Source organism: Gossypium arboreum, chromosome 8 (assembly GCF_025698485.1).
Source record: "Gossypium arboreum isolate Shixiya-1 chromosome 8, ASM2569848v2, whole genome shotgun sequence".
Lineage (NCBI taxonomy): Eukaryota > Viridiplantae > Streptophyta > Magnoliopsida > Malvales > Malvaceae > Gossypium > Gossypium arboreum.
Window position 1 is genome coordinate 11,321,925 of NC_069077.1, and position 21,590 is coordinate 11,343,514.

The 21,590-nt window shown below is 30.9% G+C and overlaps 1 protein-coding gene and 1 pseudogene across 1 annotated transcript; both read right to left on the reverse strand.

Moving 5' to 3' along the window:
- Positions 1-557: 557 nt before the first annotated feature.
- On the reverse strand, positions 558-1,650 carry LOC108470032 (IRK-interacting protein-like; annotated as a pseudogene).
- Positions 1,651-1,771: 121 nt separating this feature from the next.
- LOC108470031 (UDP-glucuronate 4-epimerase 5-like) lies at positions 1,772-3,689 on the reverse strand. Its single transcript, XM_017771210.2, has one exon. The coding sequence runs from the start codon at positions 3,457-3,459 to the stop codon at positions 2,158-2,160; it is 1,302 nt and encodes a 433-aa protein (XP_017626699.1). The 5' UTR covers positions 3,460-3,689; the 3' UTR covers positions 1,772-2,157.
- Between the last annotated feature and the right edge of the window lie 17,901 nt (positions 3,690-21,590).

Here is a 21,590-nt window from a genome sequence, read left to right on the forward strand (position 1 = left end):
TTCAATGTAAAAACAATTGTCAAATTCACACTCTAATTTTGTAATTATTGAGAGTAACTTAAACAAAAAAAAATCAACTTCGGAATAATTAATAGTCCAAACCTTAATATAAGAACAATTACCTAATTTAAGATCTAATTTAGACCAAAAAAATTCAACTCCAATATAAAAAAAATCACCAAATTTAAACCCTAATAGTAATCTAACCCTTAAATTAATATACTGAGAAAATTAAGTTGTAACCAACACTAAGAAAATTAAGTTGTAACCAACACTACTACACTAGTGCACGGAGAGAAGGGAATTTGGCAACCAAATTGCTCATATAATAACCCAAAAAACATTAGAAGATCCAAAAATCCTTCACAAGGTAAGCATCCAATCAACATGTGATAAGTTTATCCACATTTCCAGATTGGCAAAAAAATTTAAATTACATAAAAACAATGATAAACAAGAAACTTTACTTTAATCCAATACCCCCCCCCCCCCCCTTCTTTTATTTGTGTGGGGAAAAATATACATCATCTATACCCCCAAAACCCCAAAGATATGTCTTGATAAATACCCAATTTGCACATTTAAACTAGCACCAAAATATTACAAAGTGCAAAAGTAATCAGAGTTTCACTTTTGAGTTCTAATCAGTACCTAGATAAATTTAAACACTTAAGGAAATGATGAGGTTAAACCCTTATCAATTAAACTACTATCCACATTGTTGGAGTACCTGCAAATGACTTTGCACTTGACTACATTGCCATAGACATAGAACCCTGGTGTGATCAAGATCCGTACCATGCTTGGAACCAATTTCTTGGCTCTTTCACCATCCATGTCCTCCATGTATACGGAATCAAACCTTGCCCCCTTATCCACCCTGAAGATTGGTAAACCAGGGTGCACCGAGTTGGCCAAAAGGTGAACCAAGCACAGACTCTTTGAGGCACCGAAAAAGGCTTGTAGCAATGGTTCAGGCCAAGCTCCGTTCCAACCCAACATAGCCACAATTTCATTCATTTTCCTGTCACAAAACTGGCTGAACTCCTCACTGAAATGCCTTGTTCCCTTATTCAGAACTTCCTCCCATGCTAGACCTTGTAATTCATTGAATGACTTGTAATTAGCTTCACAACGATCAATGGGGTTTCAATATTTGGTTCACCGCGTTCTTTTGAAACTGGTTGATTCAAAATCTTCAAAGAAGGCTTTGTTCAAAGCTTCGAGGTAAAGGAGAAGGCTTCTGGGGTTTTTCGAGTGAGAAATCTTCATATCATAAGGCTATAAAAGCACAGATATTCTCTCATAAACTTTGCTACCCATGTGCCTTAATTGCACGGTGAGTGATCTACTTAAAAGCCTGGTTGAAGACCTGGATTCAGATACAGAAGCCAAGAACTGTTGAATCACTTTCTCATAAGCTCCAATAACTCCATCTTGTTTCTTCACTTGATGAATATTTATGTGTTTGACCCATTCTATAAGGAGAGTTTCTGTTACATTCATCTAGACCAGACTTTAAATTGTGACAATATACATCAAGCTTGTTAAGCTTCTTCTCAAGTTCAGCCATGGAATATTTTAACTTCGAAGCTTCCATTAATGCTTCATCTCTCTTCCTTGTAGCTTGAATAAGGATTTGAGACAACATAACCATTCCAAAGGCCAAGTAAATAATACAGCCAAAACAAACAAATTAAGACATCATACATCTTCAAGCTCTTCCAACCAAAACTGGCAGGCAAAACCAGGGGAATTCGATAGACAAATATCATTTAAAAGCACATTGCAGCGGTTGCAATTTTATTGAAATAACTGTATGGTTAAGAAAACAAAATGAACCAGCAATCAGAACATCTTTTCGATCCATCAGTCATGAACTGTACAATGCTTAAAACTGCTAAAAGAAGCTTCCAAGAGAAAAGGAAGCAACATGTGGAATAAAAACTAAAATGCTGCTAGCTTCCCATCACTACGAGTTGGGAAGAGATGCCCACCCTACAGGCAAAGCAGAACAGTACCCCTCTTGCATGATTATATCAAGCATACAATGAAGTAAATGCTCAATAAACCACAAAATGAACACAATAGAGAAGTAATCAATATGAACTAAAATGAGAGAAATAATAAATATAAAAAAAAAAGATCGAGAAAGTTTCACCAAGAACTCTTCTTCTTTGACCCCGAATAAAAACTGAGGTACCATCTCACAAACTTCTTCAACCCTGCCTCCAAATCAGTCGTTGGCTTGTAACCGAGCTCCGTCATTGCCAAGGTAATATTGGCGTGTGTGAACTCCACATCCCCATTTCTTGGCAGTGGCACTACTTTCTTCTTAGCCTTCACCTTTAAAATCTTCTCCAATATACTAACCAGCCTACTCACAGGTACAGGCGAAGTATTCCCCAAATTAAAAATCCTCAATTGTGCAGGCCCTCTCTTCTTTCCCCCACTCCCTGTACTCTTCTTTGCCGTATCCAATGCTCCCAAACACCCTTTCACTATATCATCAATATAGGTAAAATCCCTAGCCACACTACCCTTATCTGGTGATTCGTATACAGTGATCGTTTTACCTTTCATTATATCTTTAGTGAAAAAGAAATATGCCATATCGGGCCGACCCCAAGGACCATAAACCGTGAAAAATCGCAATCCAGTTATTGAAAGTCCATAAATATGATTATATGTATGCGCAATTTCCTCACCGGCTTTCTTTGTAGCAGCATATAAACTAGCAGGTTGATCAGTTCTATCTTTCTCTGAAAATGGCACTCTAGAATTCAAGCCGTAGACCGAACTTGAAGATGCCCAGATAATCGCCGGTTGAGGGTTGGCCGATTTCGACACTTCCAGTAAGTTCACAAATCCAGCAATGTTACTATGAACATAAGATCCTGGGTTTTGCATAGCGTAACGAACACCGGCCTGGGCTGCTAAATGCATTACGTGAGTAAACAAAACGGCATCGAACAGTTGTTGGAGAAGACCCTTGTCGTTGATGTCGCCTTCGACTATAAAAACCCCAGCTTTTTCGAGGATCTTCTGGCGAGCCCTTTTCAGGGTTGGATCATAGTAATGGTTAAAGTTGTCAAGGCCAAGAACACCGTCTCCACGGCGTTTAAGAGAGAGGGAGACATGGGTTCCGACAAAACCGGCGGCGCCGGTCACAAGGACGGTGTGACCGGTAGTAGAGCGAGGACGGGCCGATTTGCGGATTAGTTTGTGGGAAAGAGAGAGCGGGGTGTGGTGGGACCCAGTAGAGAGGTGGCGGCGCGGCGATGGTGGGGAAGAAGGGGAGGAAAGTAGGAGGAGGAAGATAAGGAGGATGGAAAGGAAAAGGGTGGAATAAAGGGTTAGTTTGGAAAGAGAGGAAGATGCGGCGGAGGAGTGGAAACGGAAAGCTTTGTCGGGTTTGTGTTTGCCAGGAGTGGATGGAATGTTGTCAAGGTGTGACATTTGGAACAATACAAGATAGGATTTTAGGATTAGGGTTTAGATTTGTGGTGGCGGCGGCGGCAGTGGAGGTAGAGGAGGAGGAGAAAGAAAGGAAAAGCTCCGTATAAAGGTAGAAGACTGGTTGTCATTTTCAAGAATGGGGAATTTGTGGGGTTTATAAGGGTTTGGTTGAACTATTGGAGGGGTATAATCATCATTATCATTTGGAGAGGGAAATTATAAAATTACTACTACTATTTACGATGCCAAGTTACGATTGCAATGCGTTTTAGTGCGTTGAATTGTTTTTTTTTTTTAATTTAAATTCAAATTCAAACTTAATCAGTTTTAACTGAAATTAAAATTGAAAATATTTTAGATTAGGATTTTTAAATTTATATATTTGAAATTTTATTTATGATAAATAATTGAAATTTTAATTTTTTGGTAAAAAGAAATTGAAAGTAGATATTGGTGTTCATAAAAAAATTATTTATGTTATTCACTTATAGCAATAGTTGTAAAAGGTAAGTATTTGAATAGTTACATTCAAGTATCGTCATGTGTAATTATTTGAGTTTTGAAGTTTATTTTGTGTGAGTTTTAGTTCGATAGATTGATTTTGGTATAAATTATTTCGATTTTTAGTTTATTTGTGCTTTATATTAATTTAGTTCTACTTTGTAGTTGATTGGACATATATTTGTAATTGTATTGTATTTATACTATAAATGTAACACCCCTAATCTGTATTCATCGCCGAAATAGAGTTACGGAGCATTTATATATATAGCAAAATATACCAGAACACAAGCCAAAGCATATGGCCACAACCACAATATCACACATAGGCCAACATTAGCTAAAATAACCTATACATTTTATTATAACCGAAATTAAACAACTGAAAGTACCAAAAGAGCCGATGGATAGTGTGGTATAACTCTGACAAGCTTCCAACCCGAATGAGCTTCCGAATCACTATAAAACACAGAAAATAACATAGAGTAAGCATTTAAGCTTAGTAAGTTCGTATAACTTAGAATTTAACTTACCATTTAATCACAATTTAGATAAGTAAACATAGCATATCCCAACTTAATTTGGCCAAAAGCCTAAACACATATTCACCAACATGTTAGCCATGTAAAGCACATATAATATCCAATACACATAGATGAACTCAACCATTATTCAAATTTCATATACATGTATCATACATTTCATATATCAATATATCATGTAACATCATTTCCATGTACTTCATGTAAATACCTGTAGTAGTTCATATCGAACTCATATATTCGCGTAATAGAACTGTGCCCGTTGAACAATTTAGAATATCGTTGGATACTTTGGTAGCAGACACAAAGTGTACTGAACTGTAATCCGTCAATTCCTATACATATATGCTCATATAAGCTATGAATCGGTATGCTCTTATGAGCTGTAAATGGTAAGCTCTTCCAAGCTGAATAACGGTAAGCTCATGTGAGCTGAATATCAGTAAGCTCTCTCAAGCTGAGAATCAGTAACCCTAATGACATGTTATTTGTATCCTACGAATTCTTAAGGTTCTAACAGGACTCGGTAATTGTCGTACGTCGTCGGATATGCGATCTGTATTCATCCATGGCAATTACACAATTCAAAAACATATAATTCAATTTAAAACATATAAATGTACAATTTAATTACACGAACTTACCTCGATGAGGGTACGTAGATACGGAGGCAACTAATTTGAGATTTTCTCTTTGCCTCGATCTAACTCTGCACGAGGTCTAACAGGATCTATATGGATAAATTTAACCCAATTTAATAAATTTCACATTCAATTTAGTCCAACATGTAATTTTGACAAAATTACCATTTTGCTCCTGTACTTTTAATTCTTTGCAATTTAGTCTTTAGGCTCGTAAAATGAAAATAATTCAATTTTACCCCTACCTAAGCCTAGCCTAACTAAATACATGTTTATAGAAGCCCACATATTTCACAAATTTATAAATTTAACCATGAATTTATCACATTTTTCAATTTAATCCCTATTTGAAAATTTCACTAAAAATTCCTTAACAACAATTGTTTATCCAACAAAAGCCATTCATTTTCTATCATAAAACAACAAAATTCAACCATGCTTATCAATGGAAAAACCCTAATACTTTAACAATTTTGCAAATTAGTCCCGGGCTAGCTAGATTAAGCTACAACAATCTCAGAAGCATAGAAATTATTAAAAACAGAACAAAAATCGTACCTAATTAGACAATAAAAGCTTGGCGAACCTAGGTCTCCAAAAATGGGTTCTTCTCTTTGAAGTTTCAGGTGAAGAAACAAAATAAAGATGATAACTTTTAATTTGTTTTAGTTATTATATCATTATTAACTAATTTACTTAATTAACCTTTTAATTTCAACCAAATTTCAATAATGTCAAACCAATATCTTCCACTAACTTATTAATGGGCTATTTACCATATAAGGACCTCCACTTTTAAGTTCTATAGCTATTTAATACATTTAGCTATTAGAACTCAACTTTTGCACTTTACGCGATTTAGTCTTTTTTTATCAAATTGAGCATGTAAACAATAAAATTTCTTAACTAAATTTTTATACGATAATGCTATCATGCTATAGACCATAAAATAAATTTTTTGACCTCGAATTTGTGGTCCAAAACCACTTTTCGATTTCACTAAAAATGGGCTGTTACAATAAACTCTTTAAAAAGTTAAATGTTGATGTATCATCTACGTGGCAATCCACGTATATGTCACATTAGCAAAGTTAATAAATGTTACCTTTTCCATCTATTTTAGAGGTGATTTGATAAAAAAAATCAAGTTTCAATGGCTAAAAAAGGAGAAAAATTAATAAGAGAGCTAAAATGACTTCTTTGTAAAGTTGTATGGCCAAAAAAGTCATCATGCCAAAAATTAAATGCCAGAGAAAGTATTAAATAAAGTAAAAGAAAAAGAAAAAGAAAAGAATATCAACATAATATATAATACATAAAAATATGAATATAATTATTAAGATTTTAGTTGAGTCGACATCACAAGATAATAAAAATTTCAACCAAAATCTCATTAGTTTTATACATACTTTTTTTTGCAGTCATATTGTGAATGTGTCATAATTTAATATAAATTATTAAAATTATTAATACTACTACCACAAATGGTCGATTTGGATGGTTGATAAAATTCAAACGACTTATATGAAAAATAGGTACTTAAAACTCTGTAACTTTTCCCATTTAGGTAATAAAGTGTTTTTTTTTGTCAAAGTAGATACCTAAAGATTTATTTTTTACCACTTTAGTTACCAACCGTTAACTCTTGTTAAAACCCTTTGAATAAATCAAATTATGACGAGTGACATATTTAATTAAATGAAAGATTTAAATTTAATATTAAAGTAGTGTTTGAAAAGTCATCTAATAATTGGATTTGAGCATAATTGCTTGTAACTACGTAAGGGTGGCATGTTTAGGTAACTATTATAATTGGTGGATCCCATCGAACTAGGTATAATCGGAGAAACCCAATGACACCCAAATCTAATTTTAAAAATAATTCTTATACAAATTATAAAAATTATATTATAAGCGGAATACGTATGAATGTTTGAGGTAGTTATGATAAACTTATATTATAAATTTTAAAAAATCATATTATAAAAATAATTTACGTATTTTATAAAGTTATAAAAATATATTATTTAAATTCTAAAAAATTCTAAGAAAAATTTATTATAAAAATAAATTGCATATTATAAAAGTGTTGTAATATATTTATTTATAAAAGTTATGACTAAGTATGGGCATAACTTATAATGTATTTATTTATAAAAGTTATGATCAAGTTTGGACATAACTCATTTACATATATAAGCTATATATTATAAAAATAATATACTTATTCATAAAAAAAATTATAATTTTTTCTATCATATTTTATTTATAAAAAATAACTTTTTAAAGTTATGACAAAAAATATTATTTATGACAAGTATTATGAAAGTTTTACACAATTTATAAAACTTTTTATAAAGGTTATATATTATGATTTTTATATTATTTCTAATTAATTTACATATTATAAAAAGAATATAACATAACATAAGTCTTTCTCCAAATTAAATTTATATAAATTTTTATAATTAAAGTTATAAATTATTCAGATTGTGAGTCTAAATATTACAAGGTCAATGCTAATTATGCAAATAGAAGAGATTTTCATTCATCATATTGTGGGGTATGGTACTATTTGAGAGAATAGTGCCAGACACAAACACCATAAACAGCTCGCGGGATTTTTAATTTGAAACATTAAAGGTTTTGAAATGTGGTTGAGAATACATTTGTTGTTTTTAAAAAATACTTCTCATATAAATAACACGACCTTAGTATAACATAAAAAAAAGGTTGAATTGAACTACAACATTGCATATTTCATAACTTAGGTGGAATTGAGATGATCGATACTTTGTAGAGTACATGGAAGAAAGAAATCTTGATAATTTTAATGATGTAGATTTAAAATCTAGATGATGATGAATTTAGTCAAGGATCAACAGATGATGATAAAGAGCATATGTTAAATATTAAAGAAGGAAAAACCTAACAAATATGCACTAGAACAAAATAAAATTTTATATGGATTATTAATAATTGTATACTATTTTTTAGATTAACATAATACATATAAAGATTTTATTTTAATTTTTGTTACTTGCTTAAAATATAAATTATATAATTGTGTAATTATGATTAGTATTATCAAACACACATAAAAAAAAATTACAAATCTTTTAATTACAAGAGAGTCTAATTAATATTCTAATAATTACACTTTAATTCAATACTCGTGTTGTGCAAATAGACTTTAAGTAAAAGTTAAATTAAATTAAAAATAAAACCCATAAAAATGATGGCTTTCTTTTCTATAATTGCTTTCCTTTTCCATATTTTGAGCTCTTAATATTGAAAATGTGTTTATTTTAATAGCAGGGAAGATGAGAGTTTATTTTAATATTGAAAATGAGGGTTTGCTTTAATGTGAGAAATTTGGACTAGAGTTTATATAAAAAATTTGTAGAAATTTCTTTGCGGAGGAGATGAAGATGGGATGAGAGAGATTGAAAAATAATTTTTTTATTTTTAATTTAATTTTGGTTGAATTTTAATCTTAAATATTTTTAATTAAAATGAAATATATAATAATTTTAAATATTTATATGAATTGAGTTTTAACTTAATTAATATTATTATTATTACTATAAAAAAATGTGAGTTGAAATGCACTTGAATAGGCTGAATAAATCAAATTTTGGAATTATAAATAGTAATAATAATTGTATAAAAAGATTTCGAAATTGTTGAAGCTGTATGATATTATAATAGTGATCCAACCACGACTTGAGATGCGATTAAACCAACAAAATGTTGGATCTTACTGAAATGTAGATCCAATTACATACAAAGACCCTAAGTAAATAACAATATTTTTCTACAATCCCAATACTGTAGCAACTTACTAGGTAGGGTAATTATAAATAAGAAATCTCTATAGTGTTGCATTAATTTTGATATATCATTCAATAATTTTAAATTGAATTTTCTAAATCCCTTTCACAAAAAAAATTAGTAAATCATCCCTAACTTTATGGCCAGAACAATATATTTGGAGAATTATTTGGCAATTAAGAAATAAAATTTAAAGAATAAATATAAAATTTACTCATACACATTAGTATAAAGTGTGATTTGTTATATAATTTTTTATCTAATTATATATAAAATTTTAAGTTTGATTTAATTGTATATATTTAAATAAATAATTACATTAATTTATTTGATATTAGATTAAATAATTATTTATGTATGTAATATATAAATGTAAAATTGTGATAATGTTGTTAGGATTTGTACATTTTAAATTAAATCAAAATTTTATATATAAAATTATAAAAAATTAAAGTTTAGATATGACATTACGAAGTTCAAATGTAATTTTAATATTTAAAGAAAAATGAAAAAATGAACATGTTTTTTTATTTTGCTTGCTAGTTTTGGCTAACAGATGAGAACATAACAAACATGAAGTAAAAGTATGATAGAAACATATCTATTAGGAGATAAATTATATTTTTCCCCATTTAAAAATAAATAAATTAGTCTCTATAATTAGATCAAAGAGTAAAAAAAAAAAAAAAAGAGAGAGCAAATTGATCTATTTTGTTAAAAATTTTATCCATTTATATAGTTAAAACCTGGCATAGTTGATGGAATAACCAAAAAGTGACATGTGATGTGCCACGTGTACCTCAAACCGACGTACAAGAACTAATTTTTAATAGTAGAAATAAATATAAATTTGATATTTGATCTTACATATAAAAATTATTTTACCTATTTTTAAATAAAAAATATAATCTAATCTAATTTCTAATACAAGAATCTCCACAAAAATCATGATTGTTGGTGCAAGCAAACTTGATGATACTTAAATGGTAATTACAATGGAATATTGTAATTATTTAGGGCGTGCAATTCAAATCTTACGTATTATAGTGTCCCGAAAAAGACTGTCTTACAGCTTTATTCGAACAATCTTATGGTAATTACAAGCTTGTACAGCTTGTAAGAGAGAATAATAAGGTAAGAACAATACTCTTTTCAGTTGAAACAGTGAAAAGTAAACTTGGAAAGGCGGCAAGGGAGGGTGTTGAAAGACTGAAGCTAGTAAGGTATCTTGTTTTGTAATTTAAGGTAGGATGTCTGGAATTTGGGAGTTGTTATCACTGGGAACCAACCACCAAACTCTCATCATGAGCATTACAGTTGAATTCAAACCATGAAAAAGGTGTTTTCTTTATACTTTGCTTCTCTTCACAACATTACTTTTATTCTTTTCTTTTCTTCTGTAAGTGAAGCATGTTTTTACTTCAGTACGCCACCACTTGAATTGCTAATAAAATCATGTATTAACACAATATCTTAAGTCTGCGAATATAAGGCGACTGAATTTGCCTACTAAATGAAGCATTTTAATGCTCAAACATGTAATTGCAATGTGCCACCCATATTTGTCGAATTTTTAATCTTAATTCAAATGGTAGTAGTTAAATCATTAGGTCAAATTCTATTGTTAGCCTTGTACTATAAGTAAGTTGTAGATTTAGTCTCTATTATCCAAATTAACTATTTTTAATCCATATACTTTTCAAATTTCAAAAATTTAGTTGTGATCCAAACAGTAACCATTAAATCCATTAACTATAATGACATGATTTTTTTAGTATTATGTGAAAGTAACAAGCTGACTTGAAATTACACATATAATAATATGTTTGTTGCATAAAATTTTGGAAATAAAATAATTAAACTTAATGAATTTGAAAAGTTATCATTTGGGTCAAAATTGAAATTTCAAAATTTAAAAGTATAGAATATCAAAATGACCAAATTAACGTAGAAGGGTTAAATCTACAACTTAGACTAATATGCTTAGTTTATATAACATTAAGTGGCATATGACAATAAATTTTGTAGGGTGAAGTAATTCATTAATCTTTAAAATTATCTCCTTCTACTATTGCTTTCCTACATTTCCCTTTAACCTTCTTTTTACCCTCACCATTGTTTCTCCTCCTTTACTAGCAAAATAATGTTGACCAAGGTTTTCCCTTGGATCTTCCCTTGGGGAGATTTTCTCAAGTCATAGATACTTGTGTTTCTCGGATCCTTTGTGTTTCGTTTTCTTCAGTCATCTTTGACTTGTTTTTGGTTGATTTGTTCTTAGCATCTACACATTTTTTGTTTCAGGTCAACAATGACGTTTCCATCGCCACTAGAGAAAGGACTTGGAAAGGGACTCTACAATTCAAGGTGGCTTGGTTGCTTTGAATGTTGTTTGCCTATGTTTTGACGATTCATGTTCGTTGGTGGTCTAGCATGACTTTTGCTTTGCTATTTTCTTATAGTCATAGAGGTATGTCTCAAGTGTAGTTTGCTATTTTTCGGTATGACTTGACTTTCAGTCAAGCGTTCATACCATTTTGTTGGTTGTATTTTCTAAAGGGCTTTCATTGTTTCTGGATCCTAGGAATTCTTTTCTTTGTTATGAATTTGCAATCAATGAAACCTTTCTTTTGAACAAAAAAATGTTATAAGAAGATTTAAGAACTATCATAGTGGTTCGCGATGAAATGTGCAAGTGTAAACAGTTGTTATCAAGTACTAAGTAAGTAAAAGAGTTATCGTCTCCACAGGGACTGTATTTGTTAATAAAAAAAATTGTAAAATTAAGAATTTACAAGTTGGCAAATAAAACACAATAATTTGGGGTGATAGATATTAAAATTAATTAACTAAATGCAATTTACCCTATATGATAAAATATAATGTAATGAAATGGTTTTAGAAACAATTTCACAAGTTTTTGCAATAATAACATGAATGAACTAGAACAACTACAACACTTGACACAATTCATTCTTCGTCATGTTTAACAATGTTCCGAAAAAAAATCCATAGCAACTCGATCATTTATTAACTTGGAATCTCATATAAGTTCTTTTGAAGTCCTATACTTAGAAAAACACGTATATTTTTATGTCCATATTTAAATAAGGATTTCTTAGATTTTATGTGAAGTAACAAGGACGGATTAGGTTTGAAACAATTTAGTCACATAAACCCTAAAGTTATGCAAGATAATAAGTTCTCTTAGATTATTATGAACCTTTAATTTATTCTGATTAGGATATAATTTAAGCATGCACCTTCCATTTATCGCGTCCATTAGCACCATCTGATTAGGATTAAGCAACTAATTCTAATGCATCTAAACATGTTTTAATGCATGAATAACATGAATGATTTTAATTGGAAGCATGAACAACTGAGACACAAAACAACATAAACATGAATAGAATGAATTTAATCAAGTCATTGCAATTATTCTAGCTAAAACAAATTTGAGTCATCATTATTAATGGAAAAATATTTAAACAATTTGCAATCATGTTTGAACAACTAAGAACTAGTAAAAAGATAAAGGAAAAAGAAACTCTTTGATGAGTTTGAAAATTCCCCACAGATTGATTGTGGTGGCTTCCTCCAATTCTTGCGGTTGCTCCTTCGCAAATTGCTCCTCAATGTGGCCGACCAGGAGAGATTTTTCTCAAGGAAATGCCTGCTAAGGAAAGGGAAAAATGGAGAGCTTAGGTGTGGAAAAGAGTAGAGAAAGATGAGAGAATACTGTGAGTTGAGGGATGTGTGGAATGAATGGGATTGAAGGATGATGGATGTTATTTGTACTTGAAAGGAGGATTGGGAATTTGCTAAAAATAGCTTGCATATCCCTTGGATTTCTCTCTTATTTGGCCAGCCATCAATTGTAGGATAAAGGTTGAGTGGTTGCTTGATTCATGCTTGATTTCATGCATGAATCATGCAAGGGGTAGGACGACAATCAAGGTATTAGTTAGGGGTTGATTTGTGATTTTTCATACATCCAAGGACCTTCATTTTAATTATTCCAAACTTAATTTGGGTTACTCTTGATGTCTTGTAGAATTTGGGCTTCTTTCCCCTTGTTGGACGGTTTTGGCAACCCAATTGAAAAGAATTTTAATTCTCTCCAAAAACCATCTTCAAGCTGGGCCAAAGCAATATTTCTAAGCCTAATTCATATTATTTGCCGTCGAAAGTATTGGGTAATCATCTCACTTATATGTTTCTTCAATTGTTCCCAACATTGAGTAATTTAATAGTCCATACTGCAACAATTTAACAAAGAAATTATCATGTAGCATAATTCAATGAAATTACGTAAAATTAACACCTAATTATGTAAAATTACAAACTTTGCTTAAATTATGCCCAATGTCTCAATATGAACCAAAATTACATAATTAGCTATCCAAATGCTCAGGATTTGCATGAATTCTAAGTAAAAATGTATTAGAAAAGTCTATATAATTTAGACTTATCAAGTGGCTATTTATTTTCCTAAAATAACTTTTGATATGATAGATATGATCAATGGATTTAAAATTATAAATTTTCAAATATATAAAGAAATTTTTAGTATTTTCTAGATTTTGAGATAACTTTTGTATATATAAATAAATTACAGGTATAATCACGAATAGAAGTACAAATAGTACAAATTCCAACAATTATCACCATAATTAACTATTATAATGTCGGATCAAACTGATATTTGGAATAATGTTCTAAGTTAGATAAGAATGAATCTAGATAAACCCACACATGAAATGAATCTAGATAAACCCACACATGATAATATTTAAACTAAAATAAAAACCTAGACTAGAACTTATGCACCATGGGACTCAAACTTAGGATCTCGAAGTTCTAGAGCCTCAACCTTGTGATTAAGCCAAGGCTTCTTTAGCTAGGATAACTAGTTTTTAATGTAACATGGGTCACAAATATTTATTTTCTTAATTTATTAAATAATATATTATTGCTTCATATATTAATATAAATTAATATTATTCAAAATTTTAACATAATTAAAATATATTAACTATTTTGATACTTAAAATATTGCAAAAATAAAAGATTCTATTAGAAATATTGAGATATTCCAAAAGAATCAAATCCAACATTCTTTAAGAATAACCTTAAGATCATCAATTATAAACTATTATACTTCATTGGGTTAGTAAGAAACAAGTTGAGAGGGTGAACTCGTGCACATGAGAATTGGCCTCAAAAGGCTAGTGTAGTGTGAATAAATGTATTTGCAGTGTCTGAACCCTTTTGTTTCTGTACTTTTTTACTGAATTTTTGAGAGTCCAAGAAAAGTAAATTATTTAACCAGTAACACTTATATTTAGCCAAGCTAAAAATAGTTTAATTGATTGAAACCATATTTAGCCAAGTCTAAATTTGTGGAACCATTTTAAAACTATTTTTGACTAAGTCAAATCCACTTTTTACTCAACTTACCTTTGTGATTTTTAGCGAGTTGAAGTATCTTGGTTCACTTTCATAATATACACTCCTTAAAAACTTTATCCTTCTCCTCTCGCTCGTCCTCTCTATTCTTTTGAGATTGGTGAGTATTTTTATGTTGTGATTTATTGTTGATTCCTACTCTCGTTTTATAACGAATGAGCTTGTTGAATTCGGGGAGATATACTACAGGATGAAATATCTTTAAGAACAATGTCTAACATGCCTCAAGTTATTCAACTCATATTTTTATTCGTTAATTTGGTGAAATATTTGCTAACAATCTTAAAGATATCTCTGTACTTAGATGTTGTCCACATTGACGATGCCCATGTTCGTTGTTGCTATTATTTTCATAATGTTGTTTGTATAATTTTTCCATGAGCATTCCATGTGACTGTTTTTACTATCGTCTTGCTATTCATATCCTAACGGTATTGATATTTATGTTGTTCGAGATTCTCATTGTAACACCCCAAACCCGGCCTAGACGTTATGGCCGAATTTGGTGATGTCACATGGAAAGATTTTGAAAACAAGTTGATTTAATTAACTAATCATTTATAAAACCCACATTCCTTCGTGCTTAATATAGAAAACATTATTTCAACAGTTTATTTGCCAATTACTTATTACATCAGGAGCTTTAATCACTTATGTTAGAAAACGTAGTCGTGTTTTTAGGAAAATCATTGTCTGCATAAAACCGTTATTTTTAATAAAACGTTTTACCAAAACAATTAAATCAGAAATAACCAGTTAAAAATCAAACAGCCCAGAGAGTCCCCAAAAATTACAACTCTCAAAATAATTACCAAATCATAGATAAACCATAAATAATTTAAGCAGTTTTACGAATATGTGGTCACCGCTGAGTCCCTGTAGCACCTGTCCGCCTAAGACTGTGGATTACTTGACAGACCTAGCAAACAGACGTGAGTTTACCTAAACTCAGTGTGTAACCCAGCAATATTAAGCATGAAAACATACAGAATTATAATCGCAGATAGAAATAGATACAGATTCAAATTTAGATATCAGTTTACAGAATCAAATTCAGATATACAGGTTCCTACCCCCATCCTCTACACACCATCTTCGACCATCCCATCACACCATATGGGGTTAAAAACACCCACCCATCCTTACACACCATGTTGTGCCATGAAGACACATATATCAGAAAATATGCAGTCAAGCTGCCAGAATATAGGCGATTAACATCGTACGGAATACTTCCTCCTCATATATCAATCCCACCATAAACAGTTACAGAGCATACACATAGAATTAACAAATAGATCATGCTTAACATGCTTATATAAATAGATAACAAATATTCATAACATAGACATTCTTAGAACTATATTTTAGTCTAATAGATCACATAGTTTTAGGGTTTAGTTAGCCTTTACCGACCCTATGGTAGGCCCACAGTCGATTAGAATGACATGTGTAACCCTATGAAATATTTCAATTTATTTAAATTTAATGGGCTCAGATGCCTATGTGGGCTCACACGTCCATGTGACATGCCCGTGTGGGCCCACACGGGTGACCACACACCCGTGTAGCATCATTAGTAAGGTTTTTCAACTTTTGTCGAATCTAATTTTTCTGAGTTTCGGTACACACCTGGTATCGATTCGATGCGAAACAACTTTTCTAGAAAACAAATTCCTTTACATAAAACGGATTACATGTACAACCTTGCCCTTATGTTCCAGGCGAAGACACCGATTTCCTTTCTTTGTAAAAGTCAAATCTCGCAAGCTTCCAATAGATGTCCCAACTAGCTCCTTTTTCTTAATCCGGGCGACGATTTATCACTCACTTATCCTCGCGATGTTGGTTAGCTCCTTTAAGAAAGTCAGGATGCAACGGCTCTTAAACAATCTTTATTGGCTTAAATCCTCGGCAAAGTCTTGTTTTCCTCTGCGAACTATCAACCTTCTTTCGTTGTGTTTACTTGGACCATATTCAGACAACCGTATTATAATCCACTTTATCAAGAAATCTGTTTTCTCATGACAAACTGTTCTATTTAGCAATCAAATATGAATCAACACCTTCTTTCTAAGATGATGTAATGCAATGCAGTCATAGACAAAACAAAAACAAAACTCGTTAGTACAGAAGAAATAAATAACAAATAAAGTACCTATTCAGGTGACCACTAAATTTGGGCACAGTTCTACCTAAGGTGGACCCTTAAGGTTCACTATATGTGGCTCAGTTCTAGAGAAAGGGTACTTGAACCAGCAGATTCCTCGATCCTTACCCATTATAAGCTCATATGGATCGAGTTCAGTTCAGGGGAATACATTTCCCTATGGCTATGCGGAGATGAAAATCTCACGAAGACATAGGTACGGATGTATCCCAGAAGTAATCCACTAGCCCATGCGGAGATGAAAACCTCACGAAGGCATAGCTTCCCACTCCCACTTAAAGGGTGTGACCATAACGGTCATGCAATGTAATGCAAGAATATCCTACAAGACTCAAATAACAACAATCATGGAAATCACAAACAAATGCAACAAAAGAATCACGATTTTTCAAATCAAATTTTCAATTTTTGACAAAAGGACACAAGATAATCAATTTTATGGCTTGACTCTCTTATTTGTCCCCAGTGGAGTCGCCAAGCTGTCGAAACCATTTTTTATTTTGAAAAACGGGGATCGACTTTAAAACGAAAATGGAGTCGCCACCAATACTTTTTGTTTACGTGTGATCGGGTCACCTTGTGATCGATCATTTTAATAAAGCATTTCGGTTTATTAAAACAACGTTTTTAGTCTACAAAAAACTAGAAAACGGATTCGGGAGTCAGTTACGCATGAGGAAGGATTAGCACCCTCGCAACGCCCAAAATTGGTACCGTATTGATCAATTAACGTCCTAATATTGAAAATTTGAAAAATATTTTAAAATACAATTCCTTTAAAACGTTTGGATAACTTGAATTAGATATTGAGATTCTCTCGCTTAGAAGGAATAAAATATCATATCCAGCACGATAGGACACAACATTTCAAACCTTCGATACAAAATCATCTTATAATTTTGAAAACTCATGCATTTGAAATTTCAAAAGGATATTTGATTATCTGGTCAAACGGTAAATCGAAACCCAGCACGCTCTCGAATTTCCAAACACAAAATATTGCCTCATTTTAATTTAAGAAAACATGGACGAAATTTCAAAAGGATATTCAGTTATTCGGTTGAACGAAAAATCGAAACCAAGCACGGTAGGGCACGATTTCTCGAATTTATAAACACAAAATATTTCCTTATTTTGAGAGGTTTTTTAAAATGAGGATGATTATAAAAGCGATCTAAAGTATATAAAATAATTTTAAAAAATTAGTATCCATTCAAGATAAATAATATATAAAACTCTTTAAAAATAATATATAAACAATTCAAAATATATAGTGTAAAAAAATTTGAAATATATAATATATGAAAATATTAAAGTAAATAATGTATAAAAATTTGAAATGAGCGTTATATAAAAAGTTAAAATAGATAATAACAAAAAAGTAAAAAAATAGATAAATAAATAGAATGTTAATAACAAGAGTGAAAAACATATATAAGAAAAATAATAATGAAAATAATATTAGTATATAAATAGAAATAAAAATATAATAAATAGAAATATAATAATAGTAGAAATACAAATAGATAAATAAAAATTAGATAAATAATAATAGTATTAGAATAGTAAAATAAATATAAATAGAAACATAAAAATAATAGCAATAATATATTAAATTAGTTAATTTGATAATAAAATAGTGAAAATAAAAAAGGATTAAATCAAACCTTAAAGCAAAATTCTGGGGCAAATCAGAAATAAATAAAAGAAAATGGACCAATTTGAATGTGCGAATAACAAGGAGGGACCAAAAGGGAAGTAATCCCCACCCTCCAAAACACACAGCTTCAAGGAAGACCAAAATGTAGTCAAAATAAATTTTAGGGCCAAAATCAAGAATAATGAAAACTTAATTGCAAAACAAATAAAAAAACAGAATGGCTAAAAGCAATCGAACAAATTTAGAAAAAACAAAGAAATTGAAATGAAATGGATAAAATTCCCACGTAATTGAAAGAGAAAAGAAAATAATTGTAACGCCCCTTACCCGAGACCGTTGCCGGAGTCGAGCACAAGGCACTACTAAACTTATTTGAGCACTTAACCAAATTTAGATAATTTATATAATACTTTTCAGACAAGCTGTCCAACTGTGTCATAGTTGCTAAATAATTCATATCTCGAGTTATAAAACTCGAAATCCAAATCCGTAAATTTTCTATGAATTTATACTCATATATCTACTTACCAATTTTTTTCTAGAATTTTTGGTCAAGCCAATTAGTACAGTTTATTATTTAAAATCTCCCCTATTTCAGGGTTTGACTACTCTGACCTTTGTGTATTACGAATCAGATATCTCTTTGTACAGAGCTTCAATGACTATGCCGTTTGTCTCTAATAAAACTAGACTCAATAAGGAATCTTTAAATATAAATTATGACTTCTAATTATCTTTGTAAAATTTATGGTGAATTTCCAAAGTCAGAACAGGGGATCCAGAAATCGCTCTGGCCTTGTTTCACAAAAATTTAAACATCTCATAAAATATAGCTCATATACCTGTTTTGCTTCTTCCATATGAAAATAGACTCATCAAGATTCGATTCCATAATTTATTCATTATTTAATTCCATTTCTACTATTTTTAGTGATTTTTCAAAGTCAAACTACTGCTACTTACGAAAACTGTTTTAGTACAAATATTGTTAACTAGTTTATAACATCTTTACTTCAATTCATTCAAACTCTATACATGCCATATAAATCTTTAAACATAAAACAAAAACTACCGAATTAATCTGAATAGTGTGCCCTGTTGTGTTGATCCGATCTACCCACTTCACTTCAAGTCAATCTACATAAAAATATTAAACACACACAAGTAAGCTTATTGAAGCTTAGTAAGCTCATAGGCATATAAACACAAATCATATCAAATATCGTACACAATCATATATCTATTAGTTTAACTATTTCATCCTCCAAATCACAATTTCATTAATAACTCATTGGAATAATTTCCATATGGCAACTCACAATTTAACTCCCTTAAGCCCATTTGTTATTTACTTCATTGTCAAATTAGGGAACAATAAGGGAATTGAGTGCTTCATTATCACATTGCCATAGTAAACCATGGACTTTCACATTGATACGCATCACACACGAAGCCATAGCCTTGCCATGGTCTTACACGGTTCACATATCATACCGAAGCCATATCCTGACATGGTCTTATACTAATCACATTATCACATTATACCGATGCCATAGCCCACTATGGTCTTATACGGAGCCACATTATCACATTGCACCGATGCCATAGCCCAGCTATGGTCTTAAACGGGCACACTTGTCACATATGTTTCGTCAACTCATCAGGGTCACAGAATAGAAGCACTCAAATCCATTATTCCTACTAATTTGTACTTTTAGTTACACATTATTCATTAGTTAATGCAAATTGATAGTATTCATCAACAATAAAATACTTTAACAATCATAATATTTTCATATCAAAACATTGAACTTTGCCATATGAACTTACTGGACTAATTTGTAAAAGTCGAGAAATTGTGGACTATTCTTGAATTTTCTCCTTTCCACGATTCGATTCGTTTTCTTGATCTATAATTATAAAATCATTCCTTCATTAGCATCCATTTCAATTCTATTTCACTTCACAATTTATGCCGTTCAAATTTCGAAATTGCACTTTTACCCCAAAATTTACAATTTTCACAATTTAGTCCCTTCTCAATTCACCCATCAATTGAACTAATTTTTCTCAATTAACACTTTACTTTATCATTATAAACTATTTCAAAACCTTTTATATTCTTAATTTCAACAGAAACCTTCAATTCACAACTTTTTCACAATTAGGTCCTAAATATCATTTCCTATCAAAATCACTTAATAAAACCACCTTAATATAAAATTAGAACTTAAATTTCATAATAATTCATCATAAAATTCCCTTATCCATCCAGGGTAACTTCAAATTTCACCCATAAAATCAAAAACTAATGAATTCTACAAGTGGACCTAATTGTAAAAGTCATAAAAACATAAAATTATCAAGAAAAGTAAGAATTAAACTCACATGGTGTAAAATATGAAAACCAGCTTTCTCCAGACCTTCTATGGCGTTTTAGCTGAGAAAATATGAAGAAATGTCTAGATTTTTCAATTACATCACTATTTAACTATTAACTTTTATGCTATTTCCAATTTTGCCCTTGTTCACATTGTTTTCTTGCTTATTTCATACCCAAACCGTCCAGCCATTAACCTTTGGGTCTAATTGCTCTTTAAATCCATCTTTTAAATACTTAAGCTATTTACTCACAATTTAACAAATTTTGCGCTATTTTCAATTTAGTCCTTTTAATTAATTAGCCATCCAAACGTTAAAATTTTCTAACTAAACTTTAATACTAACTCAATGACACTCCATAAATATTTATAAAAATATTTATAGCTCGATTTTCAACTTTGAGGTCTCGATACCTCATTTTTGACCCATTTGACCTAATAAATTCTTTTAATTCACTAATTTCACCATTTCACAAATTCTTCTAAATTCTTACTTGACTCATAAATATTAAATTACTATCTTGTTCAATCTTATTTGTCGAATTTAGTGATCTCAAATCACCATTTCCGACACCAATTGAAAATTAGGTCAGTTACAACTCTCCCCCCTTTAAAAATTTCGTCCTCGAAATTTGTTACCCGAAAACAGATTTGGATATTGTGATCTCATTGACTCCTCTGTTTCCCAGGTTGCCTCCTCCAATCCATGTCGATGCCATAACACTTTTACTAACGGTACTCGTTTATTCCGTAGTTCTTTAACAACCCGAGCTAATACTTTCACTGGTTCCTCCGAATAAGTCATATCTGATTGTAGCTCTATCTCAGTATGAGGAATCACATGTGAAGGGTCTGATCTATATCGTCTCAACATAGATACATGAAATACATTATGGATCTTCTCAAGTTCGAGGCAAGGCCAATCTATAAGCT

Coding starts and splice junctions, on each gene's coding strand:
- LOC108470031 (XM_017771210.2), bottom strand. CDS start 3,459: ATGTCACACCTTGACAACATTCCATCCACTCCTGGCAAACACAAACCC.